We start from the raw sequence: 23,430 nt of genomic DNA, 5'->3' as shown, positions 1-23,430 counted from the left end.
AAAGTGCTCTTTCTAATAACTAGAATCTAATTTATGAATCTGATTGTGTCACTTTCCTACTTTATGACTCCCCGTGACTTACAGAATGAAATCCAAATGATAGCATCTACAAATTGTCTTATTTCCCACTAAATTTCTCACCTACCACCTCCTCTCTGGCAGAGTCATCTTGTTTTCTAAACACTCCAGGGTGGTTTAAGCCTGTATGCTTTTGTATAGATTATTCCTTTCTACTTAGAATGCCCTTTTCCCTGTATTCTCTGGCAGGTTCCTCTTGTTCCTTATGGATGTGTCTTAAATACTGTTTCCTCCTCTTTCCTTGATCACTTGTCATGAAGAAGACAGCACATACATACATTATAAAGCTGTTTTGATAAGGGAGGAAAAGAGGTTTGAATAAGATCAAGGTGTAGCTGTTCTAAATAAATAAATGTTTGGTAAATGTTTATTGTTTGGTAAATGTTTGGTAATGTTCTAAATAAATAAATGTTCAGTAAATGGTATGATCAGACTTCCTCAGTATTAAAAGATTTCACTTCTAATTAATTGTTTACTATAATTAATTAATGTTGAGGAGATGACAGACAAAAGTAGGTATTTGCATTACAAAACCAAATAGGGAATACAGGGGTTTTTTAAGCTTTGAGTTTTGAGACACATTGTTGGCAGACTTCAGATTCTTTCTAAGTAAAATATTAAAGTTATATTGAGGTTTTCAGGAAACAGTTTGAGGATTCATTTTAGTTATTTGTTCACCATATAAAGCTTTTAATTTTTCTTTGCAACAGATGTGGGTAGCCTAGGAATTAAAATACCCTTTGATAGATTTACATATCCATAACTTCCAAATCTGAGAGAAGTAGTATTAGTAAATCATAGAATCACAGATTATTATATTATTTGTACTTAAATATTCTCTCTTTGCCATTTTGGAGAATGCAAAATGACAAATGGGCTATTTCCTCACTCCCCCTTGGTTTATGAGTCTAATGTTACATATAAATTTTTAATTTTTCACCCTATAAAAGGTGTTACCTACCAAAAACGTGAAGTTTTATGTATAATGCTTCTCTAGTTTAGAATTATTTAGTTATTTTCCATTACTATATGAATAAAAATTGAGAAATACATTTGCCAGCACTGCTATTTTTAGGTGTAGAATGTTATGTTATTTTTAGGTGTAGAATGTCCCCTGATTTTAGTCTTTTCTACTACAGAACCCACCTAATAGGAAGAGATTATGATACCAGTTGCAGATGATTTTTATATCATTAGAATATGCTGAGGTGATTAAGACTAGTGGTTCTCAAACTTTTTGGTCTCAGTACCTTATTTTACGCTTCAAAAACTTTTTTGAAGACCTCTACGAGATTTTGTTTATATGGTTTAACTATCAGTATTTACCATCTTGGAAATTAAAACAAATTCAAAATATTTATTAAATACATGTTTTTTTAAAAAACTCATGTTAACATAAACAGCATTTTAAAAATGAAAAATAGCTATTTTCCAAATCAAAAAACACTTCAGTGAGAAGGATGACATAATTCTTTACTTTTGCAAACCTCTGTAATGTCTGGCATAACAAAAGCTGTATTCTCATATTTGCTCCTGCATTTCATCTCTTACAATGTATTGTTTTGGTTGAAGTATATGAAGATAGTCCTGTTTCGCACACATAGGGTTGTTGGAAAAGAGGAGTGTTTTGCCTTTTCAGAGAATTGTGGATATTCTTTTTTGATGCTTCACCAAAACTCAGCAAGTGATGGTTTCTTAAAGGTTAATTGTAATGTTCAGTCTGAACACATAAGTTAACTTTTGTATTCTATTACATTAAACTCCATTAGTTTATCTTGCACTTTGAATGGTTCTTTTACCAATGTGTGATTTTGTAATTTGAATGTCATTCATTAGTTATTTGGAAAATATGGATTTATTGAGCTGTATAGATCTTCTAAAAGTTGATACGTCTCATTATATGATATTTAAAAAATCACATTTATTGATATCACCACCAGTATCAGAAAAGTTTTAGGTACTTTATTGAGAAGCTGATAAGCTCACAGAGTTGAATACAGATTTTCCAAAGTTCTAATTTTAGGTTGAATAGTCAAAGTCTGTCATTGGCAACAAATACTGTCATTTATTCTCATTGAAATGACAAGTTCTCTTTTTTATATTTGAGAAATGTCTGCCAAATACCCAAGTCTAATAACTCTAGTTCATATGTCAGTTGTTCTTCAAGTAAAAATGATGTTCCATTAAAAATGTGCAAGTTTAGGTCACAACTCAGTCATATGTGGTTTTCCTTGAGACAGCCTTCATGCTTTGGGTATGCATCAGACATTCTTTATTTGTACTTCCTGTATCATCCCACAGAATATCAGAATATCATGTACTCAGGGGTGGAGATTTAATAAAATTAATAGTTAAAGGACTTTATTAAAGGACATTCTTTAGTGAGACTGGATTTGTACTGTGAGTGTGTGGTGGTGGTGAAGAATAAGACTACTATACTAATTCATTTTGGTACCACTGCCTTGACTTATGTTAAGGTACCAGGAGCTTCACCCAGTATTGCTTTTTCATCATTGCAAATGTAAACACAGTCGAAAAGACAAGTAACATATTAGTATTATTATGAAAATAGTTTTGGGCCTCAGAGTCTTCCATGGATTCATGGACCACTTTGAGAACCACTGATTTAGACTTTCAAAAGAAGGAAGGCATCTCATCTCATAAATCACTTTTCAATACCTGAGACACTTCCTTAGACAGAAAGAAGACCATTTTAAAAAATCTTCATCATTTTTGTCATTCTGGTTTCATATAATTAATAATTAACATTTTATTGAACGTTTGTTGTATGCCAGCTGCTCCGATGTGGTTTTTTTTCCACACACCAATCAGTTCTCTAGTTCTCAGTAGGCAGTGATTGGGTGTCCTACAAATTTAACTCAGGTCTGACACTATCTACCTGGAGATAGTGTCAGATTCCATAGGTTAAAGGTTCAGTCCCACAAGACTGTCCCCTTGCCCCTTTAGATGCCACTCGCAAGTCCACTGGCTTTAAATGGGAGACTTCCACAACTCCCTCCTTGGGGCCTGTTAATTTGCTAGAGTGGCTCACAGAACTCAAAGAAACGTTTACATTTGTTTACCAGTTTATCATAAAGGATATTATAGGGATACAAAAGAACAGTTGGATGAAGAGGTATAGTACCGTGAGGTCTGGAAGTGTCCTGGGTGTAGGAACTTACGTTCCTGTGGAGTTTCGGGTGTACCACCCTCCCAACATGTGCGTAGGTCATCTGGTTCACGAAATATGGAAGCTCTCCAAACTCCTTCCTTTTAGGTTTTAGTGGACGCTTCATTACCAAAGCAAGATTGGTTAAACCACTGGCCATCTCAGTTTTCAGTCCCTCTTCCCTCCCTGGAAGTCTGGAGGTGGTGGGGCGGAAAGTTCCAACCTTCTAATCACGTGGTTAATTCCCCTGGCAACCAGCCCTCAAGTTTAGGGGCTTTCCAAAAGATACCTCATTAACATGTGGTTGAAAGGGGCTTGTTAAGAATAACAAAGACATTCCTTTCACATTATAGCTGTGGAACTATTTCAGGAACCAATGACAAAAGACCAAATATTGTAACAAAAGATGCTTCCAGTTGCTCTATGCTTAGGAAAGTCCAAGGAGCTATGAGCCAGGAACAGTGAATGAAGATCAAATGTCTATATCTTATTATAAATTATAATATCTCACTTGCATTTTACAGATGAGAGAACAAACGTACAGAGGGGTTAATTAAGTTGCTTACAACCACACACCTAGTAATTTTTTTCTAGTTATAGTATTTCTAGTTAGAATAGAGTATTTCTCGGGAAGTGAAGTCTTAGTGTTATCAGAAACTTTTTTTTTTTTTTAGATTATCAAATATTTAACTCTGTTTAATGCAGTGTTGTGTAGTCCCAGCCTAGAAAAGCTAAGGAGTACAATGCAATGGTAAAACTTAGTAGAATCTGACCACTATAGAAAGATATGAAAATTAAAGCTGGATATATAGTAAGGTACGATTCCAGTAGGGAAAAATATAGATCAATCTATTTTCAATATATGAGAACAGATGGTCTAAATATTTGGATGTGGATTATAGCTAATCAAAAGATGCATAGGTAGAGATGAATGTAAGCCAAATATCTATCTATGTAAATGTTAAAAAAGTACACATGCAACTATTTTATTTTTGCTTGTATGTACAATATAATTTATACCAATATTCTGTTTAATGCTTTCAAAGAGAAAGTCAATTGGAAGCCTCATAAATATGTAGCAGAAAAAACTGAAACACAGAACAAAATAGGTTTTCTAATAAGATGTAATAAGTAGGGATATAAAAAGAATGATGACTAAAAAAGTAAAATACCAACTGCCTTAAAAATCTGTCATTAAACAAGATAAATTGAAGACAGTAAAGTAGACAGAAACTAATGGGAAAAAGCAAGCTGGAGATAACTTTTCCTAAGTAATCAGAATGAAAGAAATGCATCTGAACCACAGAAGGCATAAAAACTAGGAGCCAGCATATGCTTGGCAGTCTTTTCTGTGTAGCTTTACTGAACTGACCAAAACACTGCCAGTTTTTCTTTTTAACTGTACATAATTTTTTATTAAATGAAAGATTTAAAAAATTTTGTAGTGCTTTACAATTTCCAAAAGTTTCACACACGTGACTTCATATAACCCCATGATAACCCTTTTTTCCCCCACCCCTATATTGCCCACCCCCACAAGTGGTAACCACTAGTTTGTTCTTTTTATCTGTGAGTCTGCTTCTTTTTCTTCTTTTAATTTTATTTAATTTATTTTTTTATACAGCAGGTTTTTGTTAGTTATCCATTTTATACACATCAGTGTATACATGTCAATCCTAATCGCCCAATTCATCACACCACCATCCCCCCCACGCTGCTTTCCCCACTTGGTGTCCATACGATTGTTCTCTACATCTGTATCTCAGCTTCTGCCCTGCAAACTGGTTCATCTGTACCATTTTTTTACATTCCACATATATGCGTTAATATACGATATTTGTTTTTGTCTTTCTGACTTACTCTGTATGACAGTCTCTAGATCCATCCATGTCTTAACAAATGACTCAGTTTCGTTCCTCTTTATGGCTGAGTAATATTCCATTGTATATATGTACCACAACTTCTTTATCCATTCGTCTGTCAATGGGCATTTAGGTTGCTTTCCTGACCTGGCTATTGTAAATAGTGCTGCAATGAACATTGGGGTGCATGTGTCTTTTTGTTTTTGTTTTTTTTTTGCAGTACGCGGGCCTCTCACTGTTGTGGCCTCTCCTGTTGCGGAGCGCAGGCTCAGCGGCCATGGCTCACGGGCCTACCTGCTCCGTGGCATGTGGGATCTTCCCGGACCGGGGCACGAACCCATGTCCCCTGCATCAGCAGGAGGACTCTAAACCACTGCACCACCAGGGAAGCCCGCATGTGCCTTTTTGAATTGTGGTTTTCTCTGGATATATGCCCAATAGTGGGATTGCTGGATCATATGGTAATTCTATTTTTAGTTTTTTAATGAACCTCCATACTGTTCTCCATAGTGGCTGTATCAATTTACATTCCCACCAACAGTGCAAGAGGATTCCCTTTTCTCCACACCCTCTCCAGCATTTGTTGTTTGTAGATTTTCTCATGATGCCCATTCTAACTGGTGTGAGGTGATACCTCATTGTAGTTTTGATTTGCATTTCTCTAATAATTAGTGATGTTGAGCAGCTTTTCATGTGCTTCTTGGCCATCTGTATGTCTTCTTTGGAGAAATGTCTATTTAGGTCTTCTGCCCATTTTGGGATTGGGTTGATTGTTTCTTTAATATTGAGCTGAATGAGCTGTTTATATATTTCGGAGATGAGTCCTTTGTCCGTTGATTCATTTGCAAATATTTTCTCCCATTCTGAGGGTTGTCTTTTCGTCTTGTTTATGGTTTCCTTTGCTGTGCAAAAGCTTTTAAGTTTCATTAGGTCCCATTTGTTTATTTTTGTTTTTATTTCCATTACTCTAGGAGGTGGATCAGAAAAGATCTTGCTGTCATTTATGTCAAAGAGTGTTCTTCCTATGTTTTCTTCTAAGAGTTTTATAGTGTCCGGTCTTACATTTAGGTCTTTAATCCATTTTCAGTTTATTTTTGTGTATGGTGTTAGTTAGTGTTCCAATTTCATTCTTTTACCTGTGGCTGTCCAGTTTTCCCAGCACCATTATTGAAGAGACTGTCTTTTCTCCATTGTATATCCTTTCCTCCTTTGTCATCGATTAGTTGACCATAGATGTGTGGGTTTATCTCTGAGCTTTCTATCTTGTTCCGTTGATCTATGTTTCTGTTTTTGTGCCAGTACCATATTGTCTTGATTACTGTAGCTTTGTAGTATAGTCTGAAGTTAGGGAGTCTGATTCCTCCAGCTCCGCTTTTTTCCCTCAAGACTGCTTTGGCCATTCGGGGTCTTTTGTGTCTCCATACAAATTTTCAGATTTTTTGTTCTAGTTCTGTAAAAAAATGCCATTGGTAATTTGATAGGGATTGCATTGAATCTGTAGAATGCTTTGGGTAGTATAGTCATTTTCACAATATTGAGTCTTCCAATCCAAGAACATGGAATATCTCTCCATCTGTTGGTTTCATCTTTAATTTCTTTCATCAGTGTCTTATAGTTTTCTGCATACAGGTCTTTTGTCTCCCTAGGTAGGTTTATTCCTAGGTATTCAGTAGTAGTTTGATAGGAATTGCATTGAATCTGTAGATTGCTTTGGGTAGTAGAGTCATTTTCACAATGTTGATTTTTCCAATCAAAGAACATGGTATATCTCTCCATCTATTTGTATCATCTTTAATTTCTTTCATCAGTGTCTTATAGTTTTGTACATACAGGTCTTTTGTCTCCTTAGGTAGGTTTATTCCTAGGTATTTCATTCTTTTTGTTGCAATGGTAAATGGGAGTGTTTCCTTAATTTTTCTTTCAGATTTTTCATCATTAGTGTATAAGAATGCAGGAGATTTCTGTGCATTAATTTTGTATCCTGCAGCTTTACCAAATTCATTGATTAGCTCTAGTAGTTTTCTGGTGGCATTTTTAGGATTCTCTATGTATAGTATCATGTCATCTGCAAACAGTGACAGTTTTACTTCTTGTTTTCCAATTTGTATCCCTTTTATTTCTTTTTCTTCTCTGATTGCCGTGGCTAGGACGTCCAAAACTATGTTGAATAATAGTGTCGAGAGTGGACATCCTTGTCTAGTTCCTGATCTTAGAGAAAATGCTTTCAGTTTTTCACCATTGAGAATGATGTTTGTGGTGGGTTTGTCGTATATGGCCTTTTTTATGTTGAGGTAGGTTCCCCCTGTGCCCACTTTCTGGAGAGTTTTTATCATAAATGGGTGTCGAATTTTGTCAAAAGTTTTTTCTGCATTTGTTGAGATGATCATATGGTTTTTATTCTTCAGTTTGTAAATATGGTATATCACATTGATTGATTTGCGTATTTTGAAGAATCCTTGCATCCCTGGGATAAATCCCACTTGATCATGGTGTATGATCCTTTTAATGTGTTGTTGGATTCTGTTTGCTAGTATTTTGCTGAGGATTTTTGCATCTATATTCATCAGTGATATTGGTCTGTAATTTTCCTTTTCTGTAGTATTTTTGTCTGGTTTTCATATCAGGGTGATGGTGGCCCCATAGAATGAGTTTGGGAGTGTTTCTTCCTCTGCAGTTTTTTGGGAGAGCTTGAGAAGGATGGGTGTTTGCTCTTCTCTAAATGTTTGATAGAATTCAGCTGTGAAACCATCTGGTCCTGGACTTCTGTTTGTTGGAAGATTTTTAATCACAGTTTCAATTTCATTACTTGTGATTGGTTGGTTCATATTTTCTGTTTCTTCCTGGTTCAGTCTTGGAAGGTTATACCTTTCTAAGAATTCATCCATTTCTTCCAGGTTGTCCATTTTATTGGCATAGAGTTGCCTGTAGTAATCTCTTAGGATGCTTTGTATTTCTGTGGTGTCTGTTGTAACTTCCTTTTCATTTCTAATTTTATTGATTTGAGTCCTCTCCCTCTTTTTCTTGATGAGTCTGGCTAACGGTTTATCAATTTTGTTTATCTCTCAAAGAACCAGCTTTTAGTTTTATTGATCTTTGCTATGTTTTCTTTGTTCGTATTTCATTTATGTCTGCTCTGATCTTTATGATTTCTTTCCTTCTGCTAACTTTGGGTTTTGTTTGTTCTTCTTTCTCTAGTTCCTTTAGATGTAAGGTTAGATTGTTTGAGATTTTTCTTGTTTCTTGAGGTAGGCTTGTATAGCTATAAACTTCCCTCTTAGAACTGCTTTTGCTGCATCCCAAAGGTTTTGGATCGCTGTGTTTTCATTGTCATTTGTCTCTAGGTATTTTTTATTTCCTCTTTGATTTCTTCAGTTATATCTTGGTTATTTAGTAACATTGTTTAGCCTCCATGTGTTGCGTTTTTTATGTGGTTTTCCCTGTAATTCATTTCTAATCTCATAGTGTTGTGGTCAGAAAAGATGCTTGATATGATGTCAATTTTCTTAAATTTACTGAGGCTTGATTTGTGACCTGGGATGTGATCTATCCTGGAGAACGTTCCCTGGGCACTTGAGAAGAAAGTGTAATCTGCTGTTTTTGGCTGGAATGTCCTATAAATATCAGTTAAATCTATCTGGTCTGTTGTGTCATTTAAAGCTTCTGTTTCCTTATTTATTTTCATTTTGGATGATGTGTCCATTGGTGTAAGTGAGGTGTTAAAGTCCCCCACTATTATTGTGTTACTGTCGATTTTCTCTTTTAGAGCTGTTAGCAGTTGCCTTATATATTGAGGTGCTCCTATGTTGGGTGCATATATATTTATAATTGTTATATCTTCTTCTTGGATTGATCCCTTGATCATTACGTAGTGTCCTTCTTTGGGTCTTGTAATAGTCTTTATTTTAAAGTGTATTTCGTCTGATATGAGGATTGCTACTCCAGCTTTCTTTTGATTTCCATTTGCATGGAATATCTTTTTCCATCCCCTCACTTTCAGTCTGAATGTGTCCCTCGGTCTGAAATGGGTCTCTTGTAGACAGCATATATACGGGTCTTGTTTTTGTATTCATTCAGCAAGCCTGTGTCTTTTGGTTGGAGCATTTAATCCATTTATGTTTAAGGTAATTATCGATATGCATGTTCCTAGGCCCATTCTCTTAATTGTTTTGGGTTTGTTTTTGTAGGTCTTTTTCTCCTTTTGTGTTTCCCACTTAGAGAAGTTCCTTTAGCATTTGTTGTAGAACTGGTTTGGTGGTGCTGAATTCTCTTAGCTTTTGCTTATCTGTAAAGCTTTTGATTTCTCCATGGAATCTGAATGAGATCCTTGCTGGCTAGAGTAATCTTCATTGTAGGCTCTTCCCTTTCATCCCTTTAAGTATATCATGCCACTCCCTTCTGGTTTGTAGAGTTTCTGCTGAGAAATCAGCTATTAATTAACCTTATGGGAGTTCCCTTGTATGTTATTTGTCATTTTTCCCTTGCTGCTTTAAATAATCTTCCTTTGTCTTGAATTTTTGCCAATTTGATTACTATGTGTCTTGGCTTGTTTCTCCTTGGGTTTATCCTGTATGGGACTCGCTGCGCTTCCTGGACTTGGGTGGCTATTTCCCTTCCCACGTTAGGGAAGTTTTCGACTATAATGTCTTCAAATATTATCTTGGGTCCTTTCTCTCTCTCTTCTCCTTTGGGACCCCTATAATGCGAATGCTGTTGTGTTTAATGTTGTCCCAGGGGTCTCTTAGGCTGTCTTCATTTCTTTTCATTCTTTTTTCTTTATTCTGTTCTGCAGCAGTGAATTCCAGCATTCTGTCTTCCAGGTCGCTTATTCATTTTTCTGCCTCAGTTATTCTGCTATTGATTCCTTCTAGTGTAGTTTTCATTTCAGTTACTGTATTGTTCATCTCTGTTTGTTTCTTCTTTAATTCTTTCGGTCTTTGTTAAACATTTCTTGCATCTTCTCTATCTTTGCCTCCATTCTTTTTCTGAGGTCCTGGATCATCTACACTATCATTCTGAATTCTTTTTCTGGAAGGTTTCCTATCTCCACTTCATTTAGTTGTTTTACTGGGGTTTTATCTTGTTTCTTCGTCTGGTACATAGCCCTGTGCCTTTTCATCTTGTCTATCTTTTTGTGAATGTGGTTTTTGTTCCACAGGCTGCAGGATTGTAGTTCTTCTTTCTTCTGCTGTCTACCCTCTGGTGGATGAGGCTGTCTAAGAGGCTTGTGTAAGTCTGATGGGAGGGACTGGTGGTGGGTAGAGCTGACTGTTGCTCTGGTGGGCAGAGCTCAGTATAACTTTAATCTGCTTGACTGCTGATGGGTGGGGCTGGGTTCCCTCCCTGCTGGTTGTTTGGCCTGAGGCAACCCAATACTGGGGCCTACCTGGGCTCTTTGGTGGGGCTAATGACAGACTCTGGGAAGGCACACACCAAGGAGTTCTTCCAGAACTTCTGCTGCCATTGTCCCCGTCCCCCAGTGAAACAGAGCCACCCCCCGCCCCTGCAGGAGACCCTCTAACACTAGCAGGTAGGTCTGGTTCACTCTCCTATGGGGTCACTGCTCCTTCCCCTGGGTCCCGATGCACACACTACTTTGTGTGTGTGCCCTCCAAGAGTGGAGTCTCTGTTTCCCCTGGTCCTGTCGAAGTCCTGCAATCAAATCCCTCTAGCCTTCTAAAGTCTGATTCTCTAGGAGTTCCTTCTCCCATTGCTGAACCCCTAGGTTGGGAAGCCTGACGTGGGGCTCAGAACCTTCACGCCAGTGGGTGGACTTCTGTGGTATAAGTGTTCTCCAGTCTGTGAGTCACCCACCGCGCAGTTATGGGATTTGATTTTACTGTGATTGCGCCCCTCCTACCGTCTCATTGTGGCTTCTCCTTTGTCTTTGGATATGGGGTATCTTTTTTGGTGAGTTCCAGTTTCTTCCTGTCAGTGATTGTCCAGCAACTAGTTGTGATTCTGGTGTTCTCACAAGAGGGAGTAAGAGCATGTCATTCTACCGCACCATCTTGGTTCCTCCCTCAGAATCTTAAAATATCGTGTTTAAATGAAAATAGATTGTAAAGCACACATACAAAATTATTATGCAGCTCCTAATTATACAGTCATCTGTTTACTCTTTAAGTCCTAAGACTCATTTTTCTCCAACATAAGTTGTGTAACTTTATATCATCGTTGATTGCGCAGAATTGTTGGGTCAATAAAAATTGCTTTCAGAAATTTGTCACCCCCTGAACATCTTCAGGTTTCAGTATATGTTTTATTTTTGAGATTTGGATTTTCCTTTTTGTATATATTTTAAGAAACAAAATCCTTTGGTAATGTATTTTATAGGAAATCCTATTAGCAATTATGACCCATTAAAAACACTTAACTAACAACATGTATCAGTGCTGATGCCAAACTCTGCCCACACAAAGCAGGATACAGGAACTGGGCTCTATTTATTTTTTAGTGATTATAATTTATTATAACCTTTTGTGGACAAAAGTGGTCTATAGCCATCCAGATAACTGTACACTTCAGTATTACCTGTGGTTTTAGATACTTTGTGTTAAAAAAGCATCAAGGAAGTATTGTTCATGGAGTTGATGAAAAAGGAAGAAACTTACAATTTAATATTTGTTTTACAAAGAAATGCATTATCATAATTCTTGATTTTTCTTCCCTTTTTTTAGGCTTCACATTTCTTTTGGGGACTGTGGGCTTTGATTCAAGCCAAATACTCCACTATTGAGTTTGATTTCCTTGGGTAAGTTTAATTTTACTGTATGCATTACATTTGTCTCTACTCTTGGGATTTACATTTAGAATTTATAGGGGACATTGTAGTTATTATTTTTAGTCAAATGTTGCAGAGGTTGCATACATTTAATAATTGGTCTGCAAGGAAATCTGGTATAATCTGTTAAATGATTTCAGTATTAGAAAAGTGTCCAGTAGGTGGTGCAATAAACTAAAAGTATGTCCCTTGAAAATTTAAAAACTTAAAAAAATCAGTTTAGAACGGGTGGGTGGAAATAAACGAAGGATTAAGGTTTTTAGCTGTAATTATGTTGTTACTCTCTTTTCTCAATAGGTATGCAATTGTTCGTTTTAACCAATACTTTAAGATGAAGCCTGAGGTTACTGCATTAAAGGTGCCTGAGTAAAGAAGACATTTAATTATTCTTAAGTAGCTGAACAATGCTTGTGGATATTTTAAGAAATTCCGAAAAGCCAATATATGTTAAAATTCTTTTAATTTGGTTATCTTGCTTTACAAATTATGCTTCTAAACAACCAATTTATTTTTTAAATAGAATGATGTTAAGAAATACACCTACTGCTCTCAGTATGTGGTGGGTTAGAAGTTTGTTAAATCAGCAGAAGGGTATAAAGATGTCAGTTTAATCCTTTGATAATTTAATCTATGTTATATGTTAATTATTTATTATAAATTTAACATGAATTCTGTGACTGTTTTCATCTGTTGGTTGGGTGTAAGCAACAAAAATTTTCCAGAGAAAATTTTCTTTTAAGTTTTACTTTAATAACATTAATCTTAGTAAACATTTTAGGTGTTTAGTGTAACCTTTTTATTTTGACACACTGTTAGTTAAATGAATCATTTACTCTTGGAATGCCAGACACTGGTTTAGATAACTTAAGATGTTCATAGAAAAATATCTGTTTAGGAGAGTGAAGTACATTCACTGTCTATGCTAGTGGTACATCTTTCTGGAGTATTGGAAAGCATTTTTTGGGGGGGAACATCTTAGAATTAAATTCCCCTCTTGCTACATAGTCTGGCAGTATAAATATTAATATTTACCATATAATCCTGGAATAGATATATGATGATTTTATGTTACCAAAATCTGTATTAAATAATGTTTTCATATACTATATATGGTCATTTAAGTTACAGTTTGTTTTTAAAATTTTACTGTATCAAATTGTTTCTAACCAAAAATTTTGTTTTACTTATTAAGATGTTGTATATTTTGTTTGTTATTAAATAGTAGCTAGTACAGCAATTGTTAATTTTTGAAACAAAGCCAGAATGCTTATCATACTTGGGAACAAGAAAATGTCATTTAGTTTAATTCTTTTTTACTTCTTCAGATTCATTCCTTACACTGTGGTTTTAATGTTTTAGTCTGGCTCCATGTCTTTAGAATGATAGCAAATGATTACTTGATAAATGTATCAATAGTTTCAGAGAAATAAGTTGAGATGGTTAAAAGAATTAAATAAGGAACCTTTAGAACATGAACCTTGTACACTTAAAATCTGATATAACAATGTGAATTAAGCAAAAATACTCATGGTAGGAGGGCTTCTGTTTGGTTTGATTTCTTTTGATTTTGTTTGTTTGTTTTTGTCTGTTTGAGAGTGAGAGGATGGCAGTTATTATTTGGAAGGAACTTAGATCGTTGAGATAGATAAGCAAGCATCCAATTTTGAAGACTGCTGTGTAGAATTGAGCAGTCATGGTTAACTCTGCTTAGAAAATTAGTATGACAAGCTTTGCACTTTGGTCACATAAGTGCCCATGTACAAAGTTGGCTTAATGGATCTGCATATTCAGAATATGCAACTACAAATTAATCCTCTGAGAAATCTTCTGGGGAGTCTGATGTATTATTCCAAGTGACTTGTATTCTCAGATAAGTGCTTTAAAATACTTGGATTATCTCAAGATGTTTAAAGCTAATAAAGTAAGTAGAAACACTTACAGACCATTTAAAATGGTAAATTCTAGTTACATGAATAGAATCTTAAAATCTGTTTTGTGTCTATATTAGCAGTGTTAGACCAAGATTTGTTTTCTACCTCCCCAATGTTACAGATGTTCACTTCTGTTTTTATAAACCATATTACTGTAGGATCAATAGAATTTTACCTAATTAACTAAATGAAAGGAACCAATTAAACAATGAATAGCTTTTTATATAATGTTAGAGTGAACTTGAAAAATTGTTTTTGGTGGAATTTCATCTGGGGCTGGAACATTTTCTTAGAACAATGAAGAATATGTAGTACTCTTGATTTTTTTTGCTTTCCGACTTCTTAAAAGTGCAGATATATCTTGGAGAACTGTGGGAAGAGAGAAGATCATTTTTCTGCCTTACTCCATATTCTTCAAACTATTTTGAATAGAGATTCACCGAGCCATTGCTGGTAGATTGTGCCTAGCTGCTAGCTGTGATACTCTTGTAAGTGGTTCAGAGAGATTCATATAGAAGTGAATGTAAAGGGGAATAAAGGCTCTCACTTTAGCCCTAGGCAATGAATCTTGGGAACAAAATAAGCTATTTAAGATATTTCCCCCACTTTTAGGCTAGATTTTGGGTATTATGATGTTCCCACTTCCTGTACAGGTTTTTGGGATCATGCTTCAGCCTAATAATAGGGTTCAAAGTTTGCTTCCCTTTTAATTGATCATTTAAGGGATTCTAAAGGGAAAACATCCCTCTAAAATTTGTCCTGTGGCTTGCTGGGATGTCTTTTGCCTTTTTATGTTAAGCTAAGGAACTTGAATGCCTTACCTAATAACTCAACTGATAGTAAGCTCATTTTGTAAATATGAAAATGGTTGTTAGAGAAGTGGCATTCATGTATACTCAGTGTTAGTCAGTAGACCATAGTGGCCTGGATGCTTTAGCAAGCAAAATTCCACAATTTGTTTTCCCTTTGTTCCTTACATACTTGTATGATCTTAACTGACCAGTAATACTTGATTTTTTCCCCTCCTGACCCCATGCTACCACCACTTTCTGGGAATTAAAGAGACGTGGTAGTAAATCATACTGTTCACATGATCATTTGAGATCAATATGAGCACAAAACTCATCAACTAGGTCTGCCTGGAATGTATATAAAACAGTGTAAATACAAATTTGTAAATTAGTGTGACTTGTATGTTGCATATGAGATTGTGTATTGTTTTGCATTCTTTTCCCTTTTGTAGACATTTTTCTGTAAGGTCATGATCCAGCTCTTTGGTTTTAGACTGGAAATAGCCAACAAATCGGGCTGCACAGTGGGATAACAAGAGGAACTGGAAATAGGGTTTGTCAGTTTTTGTTAATGTCAGTACTTATTTATTTAGCCTCTCAGTGCCTAATATGACTTTTTTTCAAACTTTAGTTGACCACTAGTTTTTGGAGGTTAGATTCCTGCAAGCAGTAAATTAATACATTGTTAGAATTCCATTTGAGTCATGACTCTAAGCTAAAGCAAATTAAAAATATAATTTTATGATTGCAGACTGAAGTGTTATCCTTTTCTGTTTTCAAGGCTGTTAACCTTTTTCTACAAAAAAAACCTTTGAGTTTTTATATATCTCAGTGTGAATCTTAAGTCCCACATATACAAGGGAAATGATAAGTAATAGCTCCTAGTTCAACTTAAGCATGTCTCAGTTGGCTTCTCTAAGTATAAAGTTGTTCATTATGGGATTGTAAAACACAGAAAAGGTATGTGCTCTTTTAATGACTGCTAATTCCATTTTTGCTGAACTAAAAATATTTAACTTCATAAATATATTTATTATGTAACCTTCCAGATTTAAAGGAAAAATTCCCCCCAAACACTCTCAATTAACAGTTAAAAACCTCCACTTTTAAAGTTATATGGATATTTCTTTTTTACATTACACAAAGCTTTCTGTACCATTTTTGAATTCCTTCATAATGTAAATGAGAAAACTATCAGTTTGATTTTCTGCTTTAAATTGCTTTTTAATAAGCATTCCAAAGTGATATAGACTTAAGCTTTTAATATTAGTCAGTCATTCAATTGATAGACAAAGTTAACAATGTTTTATGCTAGGGGAGTTTTGTTATTGGCAGCAACTTGCACTACTTTACACAAAAGGCAAATGCTAGTAGTTTTTATGCACAAAGGAAAGTGAATTATAAGTATGTGGTAAAGCAGCTTTATCTTTATTTCAAAATTGATTTGCTCTGAATTTTCTTCATTAGATTTTTAGAATGTCTTTGACTGGAAACTTAGTTACATATTAAGGCAATCTGTTTTGTTTTTGTTTCTTTTTTTAATGAAAGACATTAGTTATATGAAACCACCTTTTTTTTCTGCTACATACCACTTGTGAGATTACAGTGTTATATGTCTTGGGTTTGATGTCTTCAGACAGAAAAGTGTAACGATTATTTTAAATGAATTTTTCCCCATCTTTGAAGTTTAGTCCATAAATGTATTGCTATAAAAGAAAATGCTTGAGTTTGCATTACTTGAATACTTGAAAACTGAAATTAATAAGATATATTACACAATGAATTAGACTTTTCTGAACAGTTTTTAACACTAAAATTTTCCTTTCTGAATCATAATATGAAATGGACAGATTTAAACTATTTGAATAGAAAAAATAATATAGTGCTTATAGAAAATACCCTTTTGACTTTGAGGCATTCAGAATTCAAGTTTTTAGTAGGTTTCTGTCCTGCAATCTGCTTTCTCTTCTTTCCTATACTTAATGCACTTACTGTGCTACTGATGTTATCAAACAGCAAGTTAAAATAAAATCTGTGTTCGTTATGCATCCTATGGCTTTCTAGTTACGAAAAAATTGCTCTGTAAAATACTCTTAATCCCTAAATGTAGGCATATTTTTGTCTACACCTTGCCCATTAATGGTATTAATACCATAAATCATTTTAACAAAACACAAGGTGTTTATACAAATTGAAAACATTACATGTTATATTTGAACTCGTTAGTGAAGGGTAAGAAAAAGGTGGCTGATTTGAGTTGTTCCATTAGTTAAATTTCAAAAGGAACTTTGAGAGATTAAGACCTGATAGTATCTGTGTAAACTAGCTCCTGTGAACTGGGAAAGACCCCCAAATGTTTCCCCCCATTTCCAGTGGAGGAAATGAGAGCACTTGCATGGTTGTACTGTGCTGCTACTTAAATTATGTAGTGACACCCTGTAATTTTTATTGTTCAACAATCTGAAGAAGTTTCCTGTTACTTACATGTACTAAAGTAATTATAAATTGGTAGAATCTGCAAAAAGGAAACTTTTAAACTCTACTGTATTTAGGAGCTTTTGTGTAGCTGGGTGAAGTTTCCATGATTTGAAGTATTTGGATTTTAAAATATACCATTATTTTAAGAAAGAAGACCTGGCATTATTACATATTCTTAAATGACAATGTCCTTATCAGTTTCAGAAGAAAAAACCAAAATGAATAATTGTCATTGCATTAGCTGTAGGTTGAATTGGGAAATTGTGGCATAAAGGTTAAATTTATGTTTCTCAAATGTGAACCATAGTAGTATAATGCTGCTCTGTAAATACTGTAAGTGCTACAAATAGTCTCAGCACTGAAAATGTATTGATACCTCTCAAATGAATGCAACGTTTGATGTAGGTGTTTTGATATGCCTCAGAAAGTATCTGAGTGTCTGGGAACTTGTTAATCTGTTTGGTAATGAAGATACTTCCTGTTTTTTGTTGCTTCTTTTCATGTTTAAAATTTAATTTTTACATTTTTACTACTGTTAATTTAAGTAAAGTTTGTTCTCTGGTTAAAATGGGGTTACCAGTGAAGAAAATTAAAAACAGCCTCATTCATGTAACTGCTTAAATAAAGATGCAGTTTTGCTATGTGTTCATAAACTTTTAATGAATCTGTATTTCTGTTTAAATATAAGTGATGTTTAGGCTTTATTTCTGTTTAATAAGGCCTTTTATCATTGATTAAATAAAGGAATGTATCTTTTTGAAGAGATTTATATTCTGTAAATAAAAATTGGTTGTAACAATAAAGTTGAGTTCTAACTGCTTGTATCCATAAATCTTGTTACTTCAACTTATTTTTGTGGTTTTCCTATTGTAGAAAAAGCTTTTAAATGTTCGTGTATAACTATTTGAAGTGAGTCTTTAAATTTCTAATCTCTGGTTTTTTAATATAGTGTTTAAAAGTTTTGAAAAAAGTTTACTTTTGAAAATTTGGTTGAGGTGAGAGTGTAGAATATTGTATAAATTATGAACAAATTTTGTTTACCTAGTTTAAAAATTCATTATTGTAGCCACTATGTGTTTTCACTGTGCTTGGGGCTGGAAGCAGGAATAGAGACACTGGTTAGGACTTAGCATCTTACAGTCTAGGCAAGGACTATCCGTTCAACTAATGTTAGTTAAGCTCAGTTTCTAATTTTCAGGTAGTGTGATAGATGGTGGAGATACAAAGATAAGATATGATTTCTACCTTCAGATAATGTTTATCATGAAGATCAATTTTCCATAATGAAAATAGTCAGCAGTGTGTGTGTGTTTGTTTTATTAGCATGCCTTCCAATTTGGGTTTGTCTGGTGTTTTGTAATGATTAGGTTGAGGTTATGTATTGCAGCCAAAATACTACAGAAGTGATTTGTCCTTGTTAGAGTATCACATGTGAGGAAATCAATGTTGATGTTAATTTTGATCACCTGGTCAAAGTATTGTTCTATGTCGTCACTGTATAGTTGTTTTCCCTGTGGTAACTAATAAGCAGTCTGGGGAGATACTTTAAGATTTAAGTATTTTGCTCCTTGGCAAACATCTCCTGTCCTCCTCCCCTGATTTAACAATACTTGATAATTATCTAAACCAGTCTTTATTGTGATGGCTGCAAAATAGTCACTTCTAGTGCTGCTGCATGCTTCACGTATATCAACCTTTTACTGTAAGGAATCTCTTGTCTATCATCTGTCTATCTCTGTTTACTGTAAGGAATCATCCTCTTGTGTCTGTTATCTTTCTCTGATCTGCCATGCATGGGACCGTATTTTAAGTATATACTCATGGGTTTCTGTTTTATTCAATGCATTATAATTTGTTACTACACTTCCATATATTGATGTTAAATTGTCTGAGATTTGGCTTGGGGGAACCCCATCAAATCTGGTTCCTATGTCCTTTTGATATACCCCGAAATTTTTTGAGCACTTCCTTACCTTCTAGTAAAACAAGAAATTGCAGACTAATTTTGTACTTCCCTTCCTGACCCCTGGAATCAGGCATTTTCTCCAAGGAGACTGGTTCCTTTTGGGGGTGTTAGTATTTAGAAATTTAGATCTGAGGACTAGGGATGCTCATTGCTCCTGGGCTATTACTGATCTTAGGCCCTTTTAGCCGGCAGAGCAAGGGAGCGCGCACGTGTTGTGTGTGTGCACGTGTACACATGCTCATATTCATGTATGTTTTAGAAATTGAGTCCGTACTGACACCTCCAATTTCTGATTCAGCTTTCCAGAGTTCTTCCTTGCCTCTACCATTTCATATTTGTTTTTCTTATTTCCTTACTCTGATAATATAGATGGGTATTTTTTCAAGACTACCATAGAAATAGGCCCTTTTCAGTGTATCATATGAGGTGTAAGATGTTAATACATATGTTACTAGTGGTTTTAACCTTAGTTACTTAATTGAAGTGTCTGCCAGGTTTCTCTCCCCACGTTTTACTTTTAATTGGTAATTAGCTGGTGGAAGAGGATACTTGGAAGTTGTGTGGTTTCTTTGCTATTAATTTTAGCATCCATTGGCAGTTTTTTCCTGCAACAATATTGTGATGTTTGCACGATGCTGATTTTCTATTTCTCTCTTTCCTTCTACATTCATAAATTGGAATTTTACTGTAAGGAAGAGCTGTACCTTTATTATTTACCTTTATTTATTTATCCAAGCAGTAAGGACACAAGGATATTCTGTGGGCTGTAATTCTATTACAGTCATTCTGTTGCTCAGTTTATTTCTAGATTGGTGATTGAGAGCTCCTTCAAGCTGGCTGCTGTATTCTTTCAACATTGCCCACCTCATTTTTAGAGCACTTCCTTTTCTGGCAACATAAGGTGTTCCAGGCTAGGTTTGTACTTCCCTGCCCCAACCCTCAATTCAGCTATTTCTTCACGGATCCCTGACATTTTGTTTTTTTTTTAGAGAATATTTAGAAATTAAGGCCTAGTTGCCTTAATTGTTCATTGTTGGGCATTACTGCCTCTAAATTCCATCAGTTGACAGAATTAGGAAATACTAGAAAAGTCAGAAGAATGCTTCAATGCACTCCCATATATCCTCTTCCAGATTCCCCCAGTAATATTTTACTTCCTTTGCTTTACCATTTTCTCTCTATTTCTTTTTGTGAATTACTTGAGCAACTTACACACATAAGTCTTCTTTACCCCTTAATATTTCAATACTTGTATTTCCTAAGAACACTGTTTTGACCTGTGATGAGTTGGTGATCATTCAAATGAATGTCCTCTGTTTGTAGTGTGGTATTTTGGGGTTTTTGTTTGTTTTTGACTGCTTGCATGACCTGTATTTAATTGGTTTTTAGCAATTTGATTATTTAGATGTGATTTAGATGTGATTTCCTTTGTATTTATGATTCTGCTTGAATTTTGACCATTTTGAATCTGTAAATTTATGTCTTTTACCAAATTGGGGAAGTTTCAGCCATTATCTCTTCAAGTATTGTATTCAGACTCGTTCTCTCTTCCCTTTATGGGTCCCTAACTACACATGGTTAGACTGAAGTTGTTCAGCCGGTCACTAAGGCTCTGTTCATTATTTTTCCAATGTCTGTTTTCTCTGTTTTCCAGATTGGATTATTCTGTTCATCTGTCTTCATACTTCGTTGGCTTCTTTCCTCCCTTCTAATTTCCAAACTGCTGTTATGTCCATTTAGTGACTTTTTAAATTTTGGATATTATTTTCAGTTCTATAATTTCCATTTCATTGTTTTTTAGAGTTTCTATTTTTCTTTAAATTTTCTATTTATTCAATATAAGTATAGTCTTTGCATCCTTGAGCATGGTTGCTTTAAAATCCTTGTCCATGAATTTCAACAATGGATCATCCCAGGGACCATCTGTTGATTTGGTTTCTTTTGAGTATGGTTCGTATCTTCCTGTTTCTTTGTATGTCTAGTAGTTTTGATCTGTTTCCTGGACTTGTGATTGATATGTTGTAGAGACTCTTGATTCTGCTATGATCCTCTGAAAAGTATTGATTTTGTTTGTTTTAGCAGGTATGTAACTTGGCTGTACTCAAACTCTGGCTCTCCTCGGTGGATAGCAGCTAAAATTTTTGATCAGTTTTTTTTTTTTTTTTTTTTTTTAGATTTAGTTGGGCTCTTTGGAATGTGCCCCACACCTGTGTAGTTTACAAGTCAGCCAGAGATCTGGTCGGTCTGTATGCAGATTTTAGTGTCATCTCTGGGTCTCTCTCAGAATTTCTTTCCATACTTTCCAGCTCTTGCGGTTACTTTGAACTCTGTCCTCTGGCGCGTCAAGTAAAGACTGCAGGTTTTTTGAGTTTTAGGTACCCCACAAACCTCTGACTTGTGGCTTGCCCTCAGGTAAATAATATGGGAAACTCAGTGCCATTCTCTTTTTCTAAATGTAAATCCTGATCTGGTTTCTTTTGCTATTTATTGCTTTCTAGTGCTTTTAGGTAGTTTTATATCCCAATTTTATAGTTATCTGTGAGAACTTTGGTCCAATAGGAGATATTCCTCCATCATTCAATGTGGAACCTCTTTAATGTAGCTTTTTCAGTTGGGAATTTAACTGATACGGTAAATTAGCATAGATGTTAACAAAAACCGTTTATTCTAACTTGCGGTGTTTTAATTATTATTCAGAAATTGTGTAATTTGTATATATTTTCCTTTTTACCCAAGTTTAATTTCTAGGTGGAAGAACCTTTTTAATTTTGGTTTTGTTCTTAATATCTTGATTTATTCCATTGTGATCAGAGAGTGTTTTTGTTTCTACTTTATGGTAATTATTGATGTTTTGACCTAATATATGATTCACTTTGGGCACTGTTAACCTGTGTTCTTGAAGAAGGCATATTCTCTATTGTCAGTGTGTAGTGTTACACATGTATATATTTATGTGTGTATGTGTGAGTACACACACAGTTTATCCTCATTATCCATGGATTCCATATTTGTGAATTCGCCTATGTGCTAAAATTTATTTATTTTGGGGGAAAGTCAATTTTGGGGGCACTTTTGTGGTCATTTGTGGACTTGTGCCTGTGCAGAGTGATGAAAAATTTGAGTCCCTTGACACGTGAATTCCCAGCTGAGGTTGAACAAGCTGATGTTCTGCCTTTTGTTTTAGCTCTCATACTGTAAATGTTCTTTTCATTACGTATTTAGTACCACGTTTTTTCCATTTTTGTGCTTTTTGTTCGCGATTTCACTGTTTAAAATGGCTCTCCAAGCACAGTCTTCCTTGGTTTGGTCTCAGCTCTTCTTTTCAGCTTCAGATTCTTCTCACCTACTGCCTTATACTTTCAGATAGAGCAACACCCATCTACTTATAGTTCTGGACATGTCAATCTTGTTCAAAACTCTGCGCTTTTTTCCATGCTTCTTATCCTCTTGACCAGGTTAATTCTTGACTTTGTTAAAGCTTTTAAAAACTTTGTGCAATCTACTTTGGAAGTATCGCTTCCAGAAAGCCATCTCCGTGTTTGCGCCGTTGTCCCTTCTGGCCCTTTCCTCTGCTTCACTGCAGTGCCCAGGACACCTCTTATCAAGTGAACGTATCCAGGATTGTCTGGCTATAAGTTTGCCTCCCCAGGTATACTTTATGAGCCTTCACAACATGAGCCTTCTTTATCTTTATGGTATCATAACCTTACATAGCACTAGTTATGTAATGGGACTTCACTTTATGTTTGTTAAATGAATGAATCAAAGTATTGAATAATTAGAAAATATTTCCAATCGAGCAAAAAGCAAGTAAAATCAAAAGGCAGTGGTTGATCTTGGAGACAGATGAGCCTCGGAAATGGCTATCCAGAATCACTTTTCCTGAGTTGATGTGATACCTGAAAAGTGATTTCATTAGGGGAGCTGTACTTCACTACTTTGGAAGTTAGAAATCCATTCTACTTTTTTGCATATACTTCTGCATGGCTTGATGTTAATTTATATAGTTGAGCCCAAATTTGGAAAAGTTTGAGATATTTTGTGTGTTGATTTCCTGGAGATGACCAGAATTCAGTGTTCTTAGAATCTAGCATCCCAGCAGCTTTTCAAGCCCCCTCAACCAGTGTATATTTTTTAAAATGTATGTCTAACATTAAAACAAGCAGTGAAAGATTTTTTTTTCTCTCTAGATGAGTTTCAGTCAGAATCTATAATTGTTTTTCTCATAATATTGTATAAGTGTCAATAAAACCCAAGCCAAACATGATTGATTTATACCAGAACTTTATTTTTTAAAGTGGCCATCATTAATAACTTGTTATGCAGGCAACAATCTACTTTTTACTAAAGATTTGGCAGTTACATTGGACTATC

The 23,430-nt window shown here is 35.0% G+C and overlaps 1 protein-coding gene across 1 annotated transcript in view; it reads left to right on the top strand.

The window, feature by feature from the left end:
- The window catches only part of ETNK1 (ethanolamine kinase 1), a 67,327-nt gene extending 55,067 nt beyond the window's left edge, over positions 1-12,260 (top strand). The window contains exons 7-8 of the mRNA XM_065887530.1: positions 11,787-11,860; positions 12,188-12,260. Coding sequence (XP_065743602.1) covers positions 11,787-11,860; positions 12,188-12,260 — 147 coding nt within the window. The remainder of the gene's footprint in view (positions 1-11,786; positions 11,861-12,187) is intronic.
- The last annotated feature ends 11,170 nt before the right edge of the window (positions 12,261-23,430 follow it).

The sequence above is a fragment of the Phocoena phocoena genome, chromosome 11 (genome assembly GCF_963924675.1).
Source record: "Phocoena phocoena chromosome 11, mPhoPho1.1, whole genome shotgun sequence".
NCBI lineage: Eukaryota > Metazoa > Chordata > Mammalia > Artiodactyla > Phocoenidae > Phocoena > Phocoena phocoena.
The sequence above is the reverse complement of the archived record's forward strand: the minus strand, read 5'-3'. Positions and strand labels throughout refer to the sequence as shown.